This window comes from Mugil cephalus, chromosome 14 (assembly GCF_022458985.1).
Source record: "Mugil cephalus isolate CIBA_MC_2020 chromosome 14, CIBA_Mcephalus_1.1, whole genome shotgun sequence".
NCBI classification, from domain to species: domain Eukaryota; kingdom Metazoa; phylum Chordata; class Actinopteri; order Mugiliformes; family Mugilidae; genus Mugil; species Mugil cephalus.
This window is the reverse complement of record NC_061783.1, coordinates 9,160,554-9,179,788: the sequence shown is the minus strand read 5'-3', so window position 1 is coordinate 9,179,788 and position 19,235 is coordinate 9,160,554. Positions and strand designations below refer to the sequence as shown.

Here is a 19,235-nt window from a genome sequence, read left to right as displayed (position 1 = left end):
AACAATTAATACTGTAATACTGTAGCTAGGAGAGTTTACATTTAAGCATATGTGTGTGTACTAATAGGTTTTGACGACAGGCTAATTTCCTTCTTATTAAGTAACACAAGGGTTGAGGTCAGAAGAAGAATAAACATATACAAAAACTGATGTTACAAACTAATCAATGTCGTATTTTTAAAGCCAAGTCACACCAATGTTGTGCTAATTTTGTGCTGAGTCGTCACGTGGTCTTTATCTGACGCTGTCTGACGTAATTTATGCGTCTGCCTTAATTGACGCAGAGGCTCCCTACACCTCCATGGAAATGGGCGACGCAGAACGCAAGAGCTGTGATTGGTCCACTTGGTAGTAGCGTATTTCTGCTTTAGTATTTCTTGGTGCTTCTCCGTCTCCGCGATTTTCGAATTGATTGTGTTGGATCAGTAAAGAATCTGTGCGGTTAACTGGGAATGTTTGGAAATACAAACATTTCTATGACTCCATGAAAATTTGTCAAGAATTAGGTCAAGCAGGAAGTGAAGCGGGAAGTAGAAACAAAAAATACAGCGCCTTCTAGTGTTTGGGTGGCGTTTTGTATAGAACGAGCCAGACTCACGTGTGCGCATAAGTATAAAATGTCTCACACCCGCGTAGGGTCCGTGCGTGGGTCAACGCAGCACTATAAATTGGGCTTCATGGTAAACTAACTCTCACCTTGACTGTTTCCTCTGTCTTTGACATTTCTGTCACTCTGTCCCCGCCCCGTCATTTATCCCCCGCCCTCCTCGCCATTATCCTCGGTCGTGATTGGCTCCGAGAGGACGCCAGTCAACTCCTGCCCACCTTGCAAGCCCCTCCCCGTCTACCTCGCTGGAGCGTTGGAGCGAGCAGCACTAGTTTGAGGCAGGTACCGTATCTCCCTCGGCTGACAGGATAGCATGCTGTAGCTTTCGCCGCAGAACCGTAAGCTTTTCTTTTCTTTCTTTCTTTCATTCTTTTTCATTTCTTTCTTTTTTCTTTTTTAATTAATACTCATTTCAAGTCGTGTTGTTGCTCCCATTGTGTAGCTTCCGTTTGAATTGAGAGTTGTCAGCGCTCATGTGGCGTCTCTCGCCGGCCACGTCCTCCTGCTGTCGTGTGAATTATCGCTGTCGATAGAATTATTAATGGATTCCTCGTGACATATTTGGTGCCCGGTTCGCGTGTGGGACTCTACTTTTGGTGGCTTGTGACGTGTGATATCTGACCGGTGCCGCTATCGAGTTCAGGGACACATGGGTCGAATTTGGGACATTTTGTCTGCGCCGACAAGTTTGAATTGCTTCGTTGGCAGCTGGAACCGAGCGGGGCTGTGGATTAAAAAAAAAAAAAAAAAAAAAAAAACGGGACACCTGTGGTTACTCTCCATGGAGTTTGTCCCCGTCATATGTGATTCAACCAGCCCTGAGTATAATAAAACTAGTAGTTTTCCACGTTTTCAGTCTGATTATATGAAATATTAAGGTCATGTAGGAGGCTCACTTTGCCTGCTCATTTAATCGCGTCTGTTACAGTATAAACATTGTGTACGCTATCTCGGTATGATTCACATGTACAGTTATGACAGCTGTGTGTTTTCCATGAGGCCACACTTATCATTTTGAGTCATCAGATTAATTAATTAGTCAAGGATTTTAACAATAAAAGTTTCTCAATCTTGCAGGATAAGAGTGGACATCACTTTGGTCTTTGGAAACCTTTACTACAACGCATTAGTTGTTATTTTGACAAGGAACAAATCGGCAGTTTATGTGATGCTTAAAATACCTGCGTGCCACTCTTTCATGAAATGCCACCGAGCGTTTCTGCACTTTCACTTTCCTATTTGACTTTAGCAGACAAGATCACATGCATGCATGGCATCGCTATCACAGTGCCAGTCACAGATTCCCTGTGGATCTCTGCCACTCCAGCACATCCAGACTGATATAAACAAAGTGATGACCCCGGAGTTCACATCGCAGCTAAGAGCTAAGGGTGATGTGGGTTCATAAAGATGCATTTGTCCACCATAGGCAGTAAAGGGCTGTAGGTTAAATTACAGGTCTTGTACTTACTGGAAAGCCTTTAAATGTTTTGTCGACAGCAGCTGTCTGTCTGATCGGGCAGGAAGAGCCGAAGCTGAAGGGATTGCTCAGCACTTAATGCCAGTTTTTCCAACTTCCAGCTTTTGTGTGCGCATTTGCTTCCCCTGTGTTATTTTAACGGAATACTATTCCCTGACAAAATACACATGTTTTTAGTGTCATCTTGTGAGTTTTCTGAAAAATAATTAATCCGTGACTCAAATTTATAGTTTTCAGTTCATTGTATCAAAACCATCGTTCTTTGCCGACGCAGGTGGGGTATTAGAAGTAGGGCGGGGTTCATAAATGTACCAATCTGCCTTAAACCCATTTTTTTTTGGCATGCATCCTCCTTGTTGTAGTGCCCTTGAGCAAGTGTTGCATTTCCTCCTCCAGGGGGCATTGTTCCAGGCTGCTGTCCCAGCGCCCTCGGGATCTCAAACCAAAAAGAGGATTGCCCCACGGGATATTCAATTTCAAATCTCTCAATCAGCTGATCTCTGTCCAGCTAAAATGTTTTTTTTTTTTCCCCTGCCGTGGCCTTTTTGGGTGTAAACATCCAACGTGGCCGACGTGACTCACTGCGTTATCTCTGTGTCACTTTCTCCTTTGCACAACACCCACTTAAAAGCTGGTAAATACAGAGCACTCCTGTTTGACTAATGCGCCAAGTGGCCGGTCTGAGAATAACCCGCTTCGGTGTTGTGCGAGGCTATGGGGTGTCGTGCCCTACTTCCATTCAAGCCAGCTGGTCAGAGACTCATGTGAAATCGTGTTTCTGCTGGTAACGGTAACGGACTCTATAAATATCCCCATGTTTTATGCCCTCAGATTTTTCATAAAGAACAAACAAACCGAACATACTCTTGCCTTTGCCTCGGTTTTCTTTGTATCCATGGCAACGCCTGATTGAGCAGCTACACAAAGTGTCCCTTGTCTCTGCAGGAAGGAAGACAGTAAGACATCTTTTGTGATGCAGCTTTTCGGAAATACACTGGTCGGGAATCTAAGGGCGGGCTGGTTCTCGGGCAGTTTTCTGTGTTTTTTTGGAGCGCACATGATAATAACTGACTGTTGAATGGCACATTGGGGTTGCTGCGCATCTCTGTGATCACACGCCGATGCTCGAAAAAGGAGACTCGGTCTCCCTGCCACACTACCGGCCGTTCACTCTGTCGGACTGGATGTGAGAGGTCAGATAAGCTAAGCGCTGCTGCCACCGACCAGTCCGAGAACATAAGCTGCCACACTTCCGTCAGCCCGTTCTGGAGCCAATTTTGGTATGAAGGCGCACGATAAATATTGCCAGATGTGAATCTATTTAAAGCAGCTATCTATTTGATAATCAGAGAATCATGCGCAGCTTTAACCTCGGTAATTCTGTAAAGAAGCTTTACGGCAAGATCGGAGCTCTTCATTGGTTGCGCGGTCACAGATGGGCCATCTGCAAGGACCTTTTTGTAGTCCCAGTCAGACAGTAATGGTGAGGATGTACGACAGGGTGGACTGTCAGGTTGATAACCGTGCTACTGTGGCACCTTGTGTGGCAGAAAGCAGACAGATTAGCTGTTAAGTCTATGCCTGTGTGAGTCTGTGTGAGTCTGTGTGTGTTTGTCATACCAGGACTGGAAAGTCCAGCCTGACAATTCCTCAGCCTGGAACTAGTGGCTTTATGAAAGCCACAGGGCTTTCTAAAAATATGCAGTATGTGTTGCCTGTGGTACAAGGATGTACATGTGGACATAATGGCTTGTTAGGTAATTGCTGTTTGAGTTTTAGTTGAATTACGCCTATGAAAACAATGCTCCCGAACGGTTCTTTACATAAAAGAGCTATTTGCTGTGAAGGTCTGAGAGAACACTGTTTTCCTAATGCTTGTCTCTTTGTTGGTTGCTGGGAATCATCTGCACTCAACACAAAACTTGTTCAGAGACTATTCTCAAAAGTGTGAACTTTAGGGGAATAACTGATATTGTACACTCGGGCCTCGGAGGTACTTTTGTGTTACGTGCCCTGCGGTGTAAGGGATCACACGCTACGACGCAGCCGCATTACCTCCATTCACAATGGACCATGCAGGAATCATGTTGCTAGACGTTGCCCTCAGGTCTAACGCAAAACCAGCTCAAATCCCATTTGCATCTGTTTTATACCTTCCCTCCTCACGCACACTAATCCCACGGATTCTCGCACACATGAAAACACAAACAGTAAACAGTCACATTTGACATCAGCTTTAAACCTTTTATCCCCTGTGGCCTTGCCACGAGAATGACCCACGAGAATGACCCATTTCCATCTTAACAGATCATTTACAAGGTGTTGTTCCATTAATGATTGACTCCCGTTACGTAAGACCGAAGACAAAACCTCAGCACTTCTAGTCTTACAGTGTAGAGGTCTCGGTGGTATAGTATGGTCGTACAGTAATCAGTCAGTCGCAGTAAGGAGGGCACGCGGTGGCTGCTCAGTGGCGCGTCTCCTTCCTTCATTTACATTTCATCCGTCGAGGGTTGTCATAGCCGTTACTAACTAATCTCACACGGGACTTTTAGCATTTAAAATGTGTCTGGAGGTGGCGACAGCAAAATCTCTGCAATCGTGCCGTTGCAGTTTCTGTGGTTTTGCTGTAAGGAAGTTTGCTGTTGCAAATTGTGCTGATGAGTTGTGTGTAAAGGGAAAAGACTGAGGAATGGAGGGCAGGGCAACACAGTGTTATGTGAAGTGGTGCTTGACATTTCTTCCCTCACTCACCTCTCATTGTGTACTTGATTCAAACGACTTGCTCAGAGCTCTAAACTCACCGCTGATGTCCCTATACGTCAAGCTCGTACGGCACATTTCGTGGATAGTTTAACCGTCTGTTCTTGAATATCTAGATTTCACACGAGTGTATTTGCGCAGTACTTATGTGTGCGAGAAATTCCTGACTGGATCCGTGCCTGCAAAGCTCCGCTTGCAGCGGGAGACGGCAGGCGTGTCGCAGCCTGAAAAGTGCACGCAGAACAGCTTGGTGGGCTGAATCGAGTTTATCATTTGAAACCTACTCAAATATGTTGCCTGTCCTTTTAGCCTGTGCTCCAGAGCCGTGAGCTAAGTGGGCCGTCCGTGTGTTTCGGTCTGCTTTTAGCCAAGTGTTTCACTGTAGCCGGCCGTGTGTTGTGGTGTGTGTATAGAGGGTATCGAAGCACGGAGCACATTCTTTCCTGTTGATGACTCACGTCCTGAACATGGCACGGACTAAAAGCGAGGCCCTGGGGAGTTACAGAACACACACACACTCAGTGAAACCACCGAAGAGCTCGCAGAGGATGTTTCTAGCAGCACTTCAAATCCAAAAGTTGACACAACTTCGCGTTGCCTGCGAGGACGCGCAGGCCTCTCTCCTCTCCGTGTTAATGCACCAGAAGGATGTACGCACTGCACACACTTAGAGCAGCGCAGGTATTAGACGGGGGCAGCGACGCACAAAGGGAGTGGCGTTAAAACACACCTGGAGGCACAGCCAGGCTGGAGCATGTTCTGTTCGGCAAGTGGGGTGTGACGTTCCCCGCGCGCTCCGTGTGATCATACACGTGGGAATTACACAAAACTCCTCAGACCTGTCGGGCAAACTCACTCATATCAACAATCACAAACTGAGCTGAAAATGCATAGCTGGATGTAAAATTCTGACACAAAAAGAGACTGAAGCAGCTAATAGCATGGATCCAGTTTTTAATTCAATAGAATGAAAATTAAGTAAATGCAAACAGTAAATGTATATGTAGATTTATGAATATGTACATATTTGACCACGAATTCCAATTCTGAATTGATTTTTATGTAACTGTTTGTATTGTAACTATGTATACCTCCTGTAAAGCACATTGAGTCTTTCTTGTGCATGAAATGCGCTTTATAAAATAAAATACATAAATAGAATTGAATTGAATATAAGGAACTTGCTACTATTTAACACAGGCCTCACATGTGAAAGGTTCCACTAATCATATCACTGTGGGCTGATTTTAGCTTATTCTTTCTAAAAATAGTTGGTTTGTACTAGTTTGATCTCACCAATATTGAGGTTACATCTCAAACATGAAATACTCGCGAGTAGGGAGGATTTTATTTTTCATCTTGTTTGTTTCACACTCTTTTCTCTCACCAAGGTTTTTTTTTTTTTTTTTTTACTGAATTCCTGATGCTTTTATCAGCAGCAGGCCTTTGATCACGACACTTGTATGGTACTGACGTCGGCATAAATAATTTAAGTGCACTTAGTTCATATTTATCAGTCCATTTATAGCCAGTCATCTGTCGGAGAACATTTGAACTCCCGTATATATTCACAGTCTGTATGTGAGAGGGCTCATGATCATGATTGTGTTCTGGATATTTATGCTCACCCACTATGGACTGTGGGGATTTCACAATTAGTCATTGGGCACGCTGTGAGTAAGCGATTCCTCTGTTTTTAACTGCTGTATGCCCGCTGCCGTTCTCTTCATAATAAGCTCCCGTAACCTTTGCGCTGACATCACCTCGTTTCGCCCCCCCTCATCTCTGCAGTGCTGACTGTTGCCGTGGCCTTCAAAGGTCAGAGTGATGCTCCTGGAGGCTCTGCTGTGATCTGCGCTGCTGCGGTTTCCACAGAAACGACACAACGGCGGGCAGGAGGCAGTCGAGTCGCAGAAAGATGACATCACCGTCCCCCACTCACAGTGACAGCAGCGGGTCGTCTAAACATGACAGCAACCAGGTATTTGTTCGGGGGTCCGCGCATGTGAATGTGTTTGTCGACTGACCTCTGATTTGGTGAATTTCAATTGTGCCGTGTTTATCCAGAGGGCTGTGAAGTAGGTCAGATATTGCAGAGGTTACGCTCGTGTGTCTGTGTGTGTACGTGTTGTCTAGTATTAATTCAAACAAAGTACAAAGACTAGTTTTGTAGCGATAACGGTATTCCACTTAAACGATATCTCCGAGGATGTTGACGTGTGTTACATAGATACCTCTGATACTTCAAGACTCATGCTGTATTTCTCCCGTGTCTCCTTTCAGGATAGCTGGGAGATTGTGGAGGGGCTCAGGGGGGTTCCTGCCAGCATGCAGGAGCCTGCCAGACAGGAAGGCCTCCTGCTCAAGAGGAGGAAGTGGCCCATGAAGGGGTGGCATAAGGTGAGCACCTCAGCACTGACCCTCTTAAAGCCCCACAGCAGCGAGACGCGTCAAGTTCACTCAAGTTCATTTTGGGCATATTTTCCGTGTTGTGGAAAGTTTCAACTGGTTTGGTTGGTCGATCTTGTAGCTAAGATTGAACCAGGAATATTTATAGTCTTCCCTTAATGTCTACCTAGAGTTGTTTCCTGCTGCCTTTTAATACCTTTAGTCTATATCCGCATTTCCTCCTTACCGCCACTAATAGTTCTCAGCATTTCCTTCTTTCCATTGTTTTTATTCCCAGCTGATGTACTGTAATCCTGACTCATAACCCTCCCCCGCCTCCCTTTCTGAGACATACCTGGAAACTTGTGCCATGTGCGATGATGGAACTGCCCCTTTAATAGTCCATATTTTTTTTTGCTGATAAGGGACCTCGAGTTCTACCAGGGCGCCTTGTCAGCGTACTTTGTTTTTATTGTCAGATGTAAGTGTGCTTGTAAACCGTGTTTATATCTGCACACAGACATTCTCCACAATACGACTGTTCCCTTATTTCTGTTGTAAAATGTCAAACGGTGAAAGCTTCACAGCGCTTGCATACGCTCTTTATCGGTATATAACGCATGTGTAATGACCTTGTTTCTTCCACGAAAGACTATTGATTCCATTTGTTATTTTCTGCTCAGAGATACTTCATGTTGGAGAAAGGCATCTTGAAGTATGCAAAGCGTGGGACTGATGTAGGTATCACCTTTGAAATCATCTGTCTGTCATTCTTCCACACCCAAACTAAACACTAACTGCAATTATTTTTGCACAGCTGAAGAAAGGGAAGCTTCACGGTTGCATCGATGTCGGCCTCTCTGTTATGTCAATCAAGAAGAAAGCCATGTGCATCGACCTGGACACAGAGGATAACATCTATCACCTAAAGGTACATCCCGAGGCTCAGTTGAATTCCTCAGCATCTGCAGCATTTCCCGTGTCTGTTCCACACAGAGACATGCGCAAGAGTTTTCAACAAGTTATTGCTCCTAATTTGAATTTGTGTCACCCAGGTGAAGACTCCTGAGCTGTTTGAGGAGTGGGTGTCAAAGCTGCGCAATCACCGGGTGTTTCGGCAGAACGAAATCGCTATGTATCCTCACGAGAGGCATCTCTTCCACCCCCACGCCGCATCTTCCCCTTCGCTTAATGATTCCCTTAGGAAAGTAAGTTGTCCTGTGGTCCTTTCCGAGGAAAAGAAATGTCTCCACTGTTGCCGTAAGGATGTGAGATTACCGGTATCGCTCTTTCTAATCTCAAACAGAGGTCTACCCTTACCAAGCAGGCGTCAGTCCACCAGGCTAAGGTCAGCTCCTGGCTCCACTCCTCAGAGGACATGGACAAGTGCTGCAAAGGTTTGTTGTTTTTTTTTTCTATTTCTGTCTGCTTCTGCTGGCTGACTCGTCGCTGTTCCTTCTCAGCATTACTTCCTTTTAGTTGAAGTCTTTCATGTTCTGTTTTATCTACAAACCCCTGCATGGTCTACGTCACTGTGATGTCACAATGTTAGCTGGAGGCAAAACAGAGGGAAGCTTGAGGCGAAAACCGTCACTGTCAACCATGAAAATGTCGTCTTGCTGTTTTGTTTTGGTGCCAAAACTAAAAAAAAAAAAAAAAAATCAAAAACACAAAGTTTTATTGATTGCCAATCATAATCATTATTTAGGGGATTCTTGTTACACATGCATGCTAATGCTAACTGCGGGCTAAGTAAACGTTAGCTGCGTGTTTCATGGGTGTCCAAACAGAAGTTGCATTTACTACATTACCCTCCACAGTGGTGCCACTTACTTCTTGTACTATCTCTGTTGGAGAGGCTTCTCTTGATAAAGACAGACCCCTCTGTGTCCTACTTTGGTCAAATCGTCCATCCAGTGAGTGAGAGCGTAGGGGTCAGTGAATGTGGTCCCATTAGTCAGAGTCAACTTTTTAAAATAACATTCAGGGTCTCAGGGAGTGAACATATTAGTTTATTCTCTAAAATATGCGTTTCCCTTGTCCCTTCTTGCCAAAACAACTCTCTTGAGATATGCTAACAGCTGTTTACAGGCTATAGTGTTTGAGATCTTTTGCTTCCAGTCAAGCCCCGCCCCTCAAAATACATTGTTTACAAACTGTGGAGGGGTCTGTTATCACGAGCCCTCGTTCTAAGCTTTTATCTAATAATAATCTCTCTTTCCTTTAGACCTGGAAGAATGTGAATCATATCTCCAGGAACTCAACCTCCTGCTGAAAAGCATGGAGGTCCTACACCGCACATACTCGGCTCCAGCCATCAGTGCACTACAAGTAAGGACAGGGACACAGATGAAGTTAGCCATAGTGTCAAATGTGAAGGCGTTGGGCATGTAATAGAAGTCTATGTCCCTTCTTTATGGGTGTAACAGAAAAGTGGTTGATGTTCTCTGGGGTTAAGAAATAAAGCAGTTGTCTTAACTACGGAATTAACTTAAGAAGGATTTTGTTACTATTCCTAATCTATCTGTCTTATATGGTACCACAGGCATCTACTTATGACATTCCAAAAAAGGAAAAGAGGCCAAGGAGGTGGCGATCAAAAAACAACAGCAAAGAAACCAAAACTACACTCCAGGTACACGTCAAGCTTATTTTTATTTTTCTTTCCGGCTGGTTATTAAATGCACGTTCGTTTAATAGTTGGAATGAAGGGATAATCTCTCGCTGCGTTTGCACACCAGGTTCCGAGCTGCATCTCCTCCAAACCCCCCCGCCTTCATGCCTCCAATCCCAACCTCTCCATCACTGAGTCAAACACCCAGGAGGTCTGTCCCGAATCCCCAGACTCGCCCACAGACGCGTCCCGTCTACAAGAGGACTTCTGCCGACTGGCCAACAACAGTGAGTCTCTGCCGTTGCTGTCGATTGAAAATTACACATTTTGGTGTTTGCTTCCATAAGGTAAGATAGTTTCCATGACAACTCAGTACCTCCTATCTTCATGTTATTTTTCCATCTGTGGCCTTTGCTTCTCTCCAGTACACGTCACACTAAAATCAGCCTTTAGTTCCCTGGCAGCAGAGAGAGACAGACTGAGGCACACCATCGACCTGCAGGCCCCCCAGCCATCTCAGGTCATGGGCCTGAAGACTGCCTATGCCTCAGTGAGTGCCTCTGCGGCTCTGCATTATTATTCCACAAATGTCCGCCGCCTATTGCCACAGGTCTAATTTTACTGCATCTTAATAACCAACCAGGATTGTGCAAGCGCCTCCCACTCTTTGGTCCACCAGGCGTCCAATGAGAGCAAAGCGTCCATTCCAGAGTCCATATCGGAGTTCTTTGACGCTCAGGAGTACCTCCTCTCCTCTTCTTCATCTGAGGTCAGACATCTGTTATCTTGTCTACATTCAGAGTCAATAACAATGAATCATTCGCTCAGCCTAGTAATCCATAACACAGCGTCTACACAGAATTCTAGCAGCAGCAAGTGCTCTGTCTGTGTGTGTTCACAGGAGTCATTCAGGCAACGTATTGAGCGCACTGGTCAGCCGAGTCCAAAGAGTGACTCTAGTTGCACTTTTAAATTGGAGAAAAATAGTCCTGAAACCTTGAAAATATGCTTCACTTTCCTTGAGACATGCATAGCATTCATGACACTTGAATACATACCCCCACAGTGTAAACAGCTGTATTGATTGAAGGTAAAACAAGCACGATCCTTCTCAAAACAAACCACATATAAATTAATAGACAAGCGTCAGTCATCACGTACGACCCTCAAGAGGTGTGTGGCAGTGTATCTCCAGAGACCTTGACCCCTGTTTGAATTTTTTCTTCCTTTTTTTCCTTTATTCCTGCGCCGCATCCTTTTGACAGTGGGTATGTAGCCTTCAGCCAGGTGGAGAGTGAGACTTAAAAAAAACCATAGTGGTTTAACTCTCTCGTCTTTCTCCTCATTGATTCATTAAGAGCTGCAGGTCCGTGTCTGTTTGAAGCGTGCCTTTCAGCTGCATTCACTGAAAATCCAGCAATGCAGCACCTTCCTGCACGGTTGCAAGGAGGTGTGGGCGTGTTTAGTTGCGTTTCAGAATGTAACCGCCACGAAACAATCAGAAAATAAGGTTTTATTTGTCTGACTCACTGCTTTGTTCTCGCCAACGCCGCTCCCTCTCTTCATTCACTTTCCACCTCACTGGAACAATACTTCTGTCCTGTCTCTCTTGCTCGTTGAGCTGTGGAGGACGGGCAGTTTTAATGGCGCCTTTATAAACCCCAACTAAAAATGCAGGTAAACTTTATTCGTTATACACTTCTGTTCAGTCTGACTGTGACACGGTTGACACAAAATCTTGGTTCAAACGCTGTCTGTGTAGACACTGTGTGTCAGGAAGTTGGAAGTTAATCAGTTTCCCAAAATGCAAACTACGTTTTTTTTTCTCAAAATATAAAAGGTCTTTTCCTGAGTATTCTATTCACCTTTTGTATTCTGTACCTATGATGCAAGTATTTGAATAGTGTGTTATTGTCCTCTTTGTACTATATTGTGGTGGCTCACTGACCTTTTATCATCGATTTTCCGTCTCCAGGTGTCCGACGATGACTCTTACATCAGTGATGTCAGTGACAGTGTCTCCATGGATACCTACAGCAACGGGGGAGGCAGTGAGAGACACAACTCGGGTACATGAAAAAAAAAAAAACTAAACAAAAAAAACAAGTTGTGTGTCTCGTTGTGAAGTCATACTGAACACCAACAATGGGCACAAAGAGACATAAATAAACCTCAAAGAGACGTAAATAAACCTCATTCTGCCAAGAAGAGGCAGGGACTTTCTGATTAAGCGTCTTTGTGCGGGTATTTTGCAGGAAGTGTCAACGTCAGATAAAATGTGAATGTCTGGAATCAGGGAAATTACTCATTTTCTCAGTAAACGTGTTGAACGTGGCCAGCGCCAACTTCCAGACGTGTTTACAAACTTATTGCAACGGTTCATCGCACAGTATGTGACAAAGCATCTGTGATCAGGCGTCATTAATTCACTGCTGCAGATGGTGGCGCCGCATGGTCGCACATGCCTTTGCTTCCAGGTAGCTTTAATGGTGAATCAGTTTGAAATACAAATGTTGGTTTTATTTGCATTTATGTGGTTTATATATATATATATATATATACACATAAATATATGCATATGTAAATATATTTAATTTTGCTTATCTAAATTAAACAGCTTAAACACTAACATATCCCAATCAGTTGTGTCAGTAAACAGATCTACTAGAGCAGGAGTCTTCAACGTTAGTCAGGCCAAGGACCCCATTACCTATTATTGTGTGTTCTATATTAAACTTGGCCTAAGGCTTTTTACAAATGTACATTATTATTATCATTTTGCAATTAAATATTAAGCTATCCCTTGTCGCTTTACTAAAATATGTTGGATTTATGTTAATGTGTATTTAAAGAAATGTAAATTTGGGGAGTCAGGGGGGTCTAATCACTATGTAGTCTACTAGAGTTTCTTCTCACTGGGTGGAACAAATGTCGCCCCTGAAGCTACAATGTATTTTTATCTCCATTCAAATAAGCTTTGAACAATGAGACTTCACCGCATCTGTCATTTGAACAGTTCAAGAAACCATTCCTGCTCCGTCTCATTTGTCCCTACTCTTTGTGTCTCCTGCCCCGCCCTCGTGAACCGCCCTGCAGTCAGCAGCGTGGTGACCCTGGCTCGCCGACGCTCCACGCTGCCCTCCACCAGACCCACCAGCAGCGTGAGCCTGTGGAACATCCTGAGAAACAACATCGGCAAGGACCTGTCCAAGGTGGCCATGCCGGTGCAGCTCAATGAGCCGCTGAACACCCTGCAGAGGCTGTGTGAGGAGCTGGAGTACAGCGACCTGCTGGACACCGCTAACCAGACTCAAGACCCTTACCAGCGCATGGTAAGGAAACCTGCACGAGCAACATAGAACCTTGTTAATGTGGTTTAATTGTACTCATACTAATGAATTTGGAAGGTGTGAGTTCAAGTCTCCTGGCGTTGAGGCTAATTAACCCACACATAAATAGATTCGGACATCAGAAAAGCAGACATGTGCATATGTAAGCGGTGGATAGTCTGTCCACACAGACACAATAAACAGTAAGCTCAATACCACCTACGTACTGAGGATTAATATTCTTTAACACAAATTCACATTTGCCCACATCTAAATGGTGTCAAGTATGAGAAGCCACACAGCCCGTACGCTGATTTAAACACAGCTGGCATCTGAAGCACATGCCTACACACAATATTACCTTCACAGTCCTAGACACAGTTTACAGTCACACACTGACATGAACGCAGAGTGTCATAGCACACATACCAGTAATTTCAATATTTATCCATCTCCTTTGTCCTTTTCTGTGCAGGTGTACGTTGCTACGTTTGCAATATCTGCCTATGCATCCAGCTTCCATCGAGCAGGCAGCAAACCCTTTAACCCAGTGCTGGGTGAGACGTACGAGTGTGACAGACCTGACAAGGGCTACAGGTTTATAGCTGAACAGGTAGAAGTCACGCAGCTTGCACATGAGTTATTCATTCAGTTTACTAAATGTAACCTACAAAGATAACATGTAAAGAGTAATTTCATCAGTGAAGTGTTGAATACATTATCTCGCTGTAGTTAAATTCATTCACTCATTTTCTGTAACCGCTTGTACTCTCAACCTCTGGCGGTGTCCCAGCTTTCATTGGGTGAGAGGCAGGGTACACCCTGAACAAGTAGCCAGTCGATCACAGGTCTAACACAGAGAGACATCTGATTAGGTTAATTGTATTAAATCTAGACGAAATACTGATACACAGATCAAAATATAAATGTAACACTTCATCAGACAAGTTAAAACCCTGTGAACTGGAAGAACAGCGCCCTCTTCCTGTTTTATGTGCACTCACTTGACAGTTCATTGGGTACACAAGTGAAAACCAGTATATTATAATATATTCTGCCTTTATTCCTTGTTAAATAATTCGATTTACAGTACATGGAAACAGTGAAAAATTGTATGATCATTTTGGAAGATGTAGCTGGTGGTGCTGGTAAACACAGAAGTGTTTGATTTATTTAGGCTTGTCCACTTTGGTTGGAGAACATGTGCGTTTTCATTACCCCTACAAATACACGAAACCTCTCAAATATCACTATTTGTACTAAAATACCTGTTGCTATAACAGTGTGTTGCTAAAGTGCAATGGAAACACTTTATTTTGCAATTCCCCGTCACCAGCGTCTCTGGAGATGACGCAGTAGGTCATGTGACCAGTTCATTTTGAAGTCCATCTTCCTCAAAGTGAATGAGTCACAGCTCATTCGCAAAACACATTTCAATGGAGCACGATTGTACTTAAAATTTCAGAGATATCGCTTTCATTTAGTGAAAAGCTGTAATGGAAACGGAGCTATTGATTAGTTACAGATGAACTAGCGAGTGTACCTATAACAGGAAGAGGGCGCTGTTCTTTCCGTTCACAAGGTTTTAACTTGTAACATAATCTACATCTACACTTAAATGTAGAGTTGCATATCCACGTTACATAATTCACAAGCAGAAAAAAAGCAGTCAAGACGCACGGATCCCTCAAAATAAATGACTCAGCGGCTTTGTAGCTGGTTACATGTCACCTTTTGAGTTCATTTTTAACTGATTAATTACTACGCTGAGAACGTTTTGACGAGACCCTTATTACCTCTTCTCTCCACTTCCCAGGTGAGTCATCACCCACCTGTGTCAGCTTGTCACTCAGATTCAAAGAACTTTACCTTTTGGCAAGGTGAGTACAAGAGAGCGTGTTTGGAATAAACACCCCATCTCCTCTGTGTTTGACTGGACTTACTTGTACTTACATCATGCTGCCACACCTTTTTTTCCCAGGAATTTGCAGCATGTTCTAGGTGAAAAGTGGCCTTATGATCACTCTTTCTGTAGCTCAAAAACAACTAAGCATTGGTAGTAAAAGAAAATGCAGCCCTTTGCTCTGTTTCCATTTCCGTCTGTGGACATAAATAGTTGCTTTATTCTTCACTGAAGGGACCAGATACACAAACTACATTAAGATAATACAGCAGTTTCCATTGTCAACAAGCACTCACCTTTTGTTTTGTGATCATTTCTCTTTTAGATGTTCGGTGGAAAAATAAATTCTGGGGCAAATCCATGGAAATAGTTCCCATGGGAACCACACATGTCACACTACCTGCGTAGGTCCTTTACTTACTCTGTGTGGGCGTGTGTTTGTATGTGCTGTCCGTGAGTGTATATATTCAATACAAGTGGCCACATCAGTGTGCAGAGTGCAAGCTAAACTGTGTGTGTGTGTGTGTGTGTGTGTGTGATGCTTCCAGGTTTGGGGACCACTACGAATGGAACAAAGTGACATCATGCATCCATAACATCCTGAGCGGCCAGCGCTGGATCGAACACTACGGAGAGATGGCCATCAAAAATATAAACAGTGACGCCTGCCAGTGTAAAGTAACATTTATCAAGGTTAGGAAACACTCTGCTTCAGCTCCAGCAGTGAATGAAAGTAACACTATCCTCAGTCATTTAGTCAAGAGAGGAAAGAAATATTTTACAACGCAAATAAAATGTTCCCTTATTGTCCTATCTAGTTCCTCCTATCTCAGTATGTATTGATTTGTCACATTCACGTGGACCTCTGTTAGAGTCTTGCAATTATCAAGGTTTGTTGGATTTCAGCACGTGATTTTACTGTTGTCATCCTCTCACTAGAGCATAAACAACGTCACACTTGTTCAAAGGTTAATGCCGTTTTATTTAATGCCAGACGACTCTGACCATGTCTGACCAGTAGCGTTATAAAGACAAACAGCTCCCTCTACTGGACAAAAGAAGAAGTGCTTCCCAAAATATTAAAGTCTTGCACAATGACCAGTGACACTTGGGATATGCTCCAGCCCCCCTCTGACCCTCCAGTGATGAGCAGTAATAGTTGATGGATGGATAAACTGATGGCTTCCTTGTAGTGGGACTGTATGAGCTGCTTATTCATAGTCGGCCTGTATTATAGTAGATGTATTGGGGCATTAAACAGCCTTTTCCAAGAGGGAACTGGACCCGTTACATTAAATGGCACTGACAAATGTAGTTTTACACCACAGAACACACACAGTTGGTCCACTGCTGTATTATTTCATGAGTTTTACCTCATGAATTTGGATTTGTGTTGATGCTTTAACACACCAAGTTCACACAATAACAAGAACCGATCAAGAACTCTACCTCAATGAGTCTGAACCGTACTTTAAAGACAGACATGGAACATTTTTTTTATAAAATTATACAACATTTATTAGATAGTTTCTGTCATGTGTACAGTGTCTGTGCAACATATGTCTTCTGTCCATACACATACAAATGGTTCCCCTTTTTCTTTTCAGGCAAGATCATGGAGCTCGACGGTTAATGAGATAGAGGGCGTTGTTACAGATTCAAACGGAAAAGTGGTCCACTCCATTTTTGGAAAATGGCATGAGTCAGTGTTTCAAGGAGACCCTCCTTCCGCTACGTGTATTTGGAGAGCAAGTGAGTAATTGGTTTCTGGAAATGTCGTTTACAAAGGCTTAACTTACTTAGTCAAGCGGCGTAGCTGACCTTATCACCTGACATAGACCCCATGCCAGAGGAACAAGAGCAGTACTACGGCTTCACCCAGTTTGCAGTGGAGTTGAATGAGCTGGACTTCACATTAAGACCTCTGCTGCCCCCCACAGACACACGCTTCAGGCCGGACCAGAGGTAGCTTGCAGAGTACACGCAAAAAACAGCTGTCTGCTCACAAACTTTGCCTTATTTTTTGTCATTTATTGTTAATTCTGATAGTAGCAGCTGACAATTCTGACCATTTGGTCTCAAACAAACATGACTTTCTCATGCCAAGTCTGGTTTAGTCCATGTGCTGTGAAGAAGAGAAGTCAGAGATATGAACATAACCATGGCAACAGTCTGTTGGGTTTAGATCCAGGAAAATGAACTCACAGGGATATCAGCTTCCTCTCATATATATAGAGAGACTGCCCTTTAAAATGTATAGTAACATTTTGAACCCTGTAGTTCAACTGATATATTCCTCAGCATCAGTCATATAAGAACTTATAAGATGACAATATGAAATGTAGTATTAATGTAATCTGTGGATACTTTACTAACATCCTGATTTACAGTGATTATATTTTCATGTATGTTTCAGTCAACACTAGGTGTAATATTTGAAAAGTAAGCATGAGCATTGAGATGCTACAGGCATGGAGGCAGCTGCTATTACACATAAACTGTTATTTTTCTTTCTCTTCTTTTTTTTTTTAAGTTTTCATTTGTGTGTTTTTTTGCTGAATGCTGCTGTCACTCTAGTAGAAGCAAATGTCTGCTGCTTTTTCCTGATGTGCTTACTATATCCTCCTTTTCAGGCTTCTGGAGGAGGGCAACACGGAAGGAGCTGAGGAGCAGAAACAGAGGATAGAGCAGCTCCAGAGGGAGAGGAGGAAAGTGCTGCAGGACAACAACATGATCCACCAGCCACGCTTTTTCAAGTACGCTGCTCAGCTTGTCTCTAACCATATAGTCTCCATCAGACACGGTGCCCACGTGTGTTTCTCCACATAATTGCCTCGTCACATGATCAGAGATCACATGCACGGGCAGTGTGGTGTGTTAGATAAGATGGACTGTTAAATAAGAGTTGGGATCATCACAACAACAAAATATGCAATACTTATTTCACTTAAAATACAACTGAAGCAAGATTTTATTAAATAAAAGATTTCATTTGTGTGTGCAGGAAGTCAAAGGACGACACGTGGGTGAGCAACGACACATACTGGGAGCTGCGCAGAGACCCCGGCTTCAGCAAACTGAACTTCCCCGTTTTGTGGTGACCCTTAACCTCTCCGCCACTCCGACTTATCGTATATAAGGAAGTATAAAAACTGAACTCCTGAACTCCTAGTTTCCTGACACTGCCACCATGAGTTGCAGCGTGTCACGGCAACACAAATCCGTATGGACTTCTGCTTCCTCTGTCGGGACGGAGCAGAGCCCCTAGAACTAATGCTAATTTTGTTTATATTGTTTATTCCTGTTCTCTGTACATTTTCTGCTCTTAAAACTGTAATTTACACGGTGTCATGGTAGACTAAACATGCATATCACTAGTTTCTTTTCTTTTGCATCTTAGCATTTACCAAAGTGCCTTTTATTGTCGTGCTGCACTCCACGGACTGCTGTAGCAGTTATGCAACAACACTTTTAATCAGAAGTTAAACATGTTTTTGATGAGGTCAGTATAATTCTTCACTGGAGGGTCTAAACTGGCAAACGTATTGCTCCATCGTGTTGACATGTAATGACATTATTCCACAGAATGCACATGTTGTACTTATGGTACAGGAAGTTACGCCTTTTCCAGTATGCTGCTTCGTTATATTCAGACGTGACTGTCATAAGACTGTGGATACAGTTTAACACTGAGGAAAACAGCAATAATTACCTCACGTTGAAAGAAGATAATAAACTGTACAATGGACGGCCAAGTTACGGTGTGACCCACTTTGTGTTCTGCATGTGACTGAGATGATTCACAAACAAATCCATTCCTTTCTCTTCTAATGAGTCATATTTGAAAAAGTGAATTAATTTTACTTGAAAGACATTGTAGCGTCGGGGTCAGGTAGTTCCTCTTTCTGCTTCCCTTTTCCTAAAAGCTTCTTCCTAAAAGCTTCTTCCTAAAAGCTTCTTCCTGTGCCAGTATATATTTAATTTTGACCCGATGTCCTCATCTTTCCTCCCATTTGTCATAGGCCTCTTTGCAAATTGAAACGGAAGTAGAGAATAATAAATATTTTAACTTGTAATCAGAAGAGGCAAGTTGTAAACACCGCGGCCATATCACCTTTCAAGTGGAAGTGTCTCAAATGTATTAGTGAAGT

The 19,235-nt window shown here is 43.4% G+C and overlaps 1 protein-coding gene across 1 annotated transcript; it reads left to right on the top strand.

The window, feature by feature from the left end:
* Positions 1–807: 807 nt before the first annotated feature.
* LOC125020067 (oxysterol-binding protein-related protein 3-like) lies at positions 808–18,839 on the top strand. Its single transcript, XM_047605318.1, has 22 exons — positions 808–945; positions 6,642–6,831; positions 7,134–7,250; positions 7,922–7,975; positions 8,056–8,169; positions 8,294–8,446; positions 8,545–8,635; positions 9,466–9,569; positions 9,784–9,873; positions 9,980–10,139; positions 10,278–10,402; positions 10,496–10,621; positions 11,828–11,921; positions 12,949–13,184; positions 13,657–13,794; positions 14,998–15,061; positions 15,410–15,488; positions 15,633–15,777; positions 16,692–16,836; positions 16,923–17,049; positions 17,718–17,840; positions 18,089–18,839. The coding sequence occupies exons 2-22, from the start codon at positions 6,769–6,771 to the stop codon at positions 18,183–18,185; spliced, it is 2,445 nt and encodes an 814-aa protein (XP_047461274.1). The 5' UTR covers positions 808–945; positions 6,642–6,768; the 3' UTR covers positions 18,186–18,839.
* Positions 18,840–19,235: the final 396 nt, after the last annotated feature.

What these genes read in the sequence shown, in the direction of transcription:
- LOC125020067 (XM_047605318.1), top strand. Translation starts at nt 6,769, where the DNA reads ATGACATCACCGTCCCCCACTCACAGTGACAGCAGCGGGTCGTCTAAA. An exon ending in CTAAACATGACAGCAACCAG is followed by an intron (nt 6,832 to 7,133) that starts GTATTTGTTCGG and finishes GTCTCCTTTCAG; the next exon opens with GATAGCTGGGAGATTGTGGA. An exon ending in ACAGGTTTATAGCTGAACAG is followed by an intron (nt 13,795 to 14,997) that starts GTAGAAGTCACG and finishes TCCACTTCCCAG; the next exon opens with GTGAGTCATCACCCACCTGT.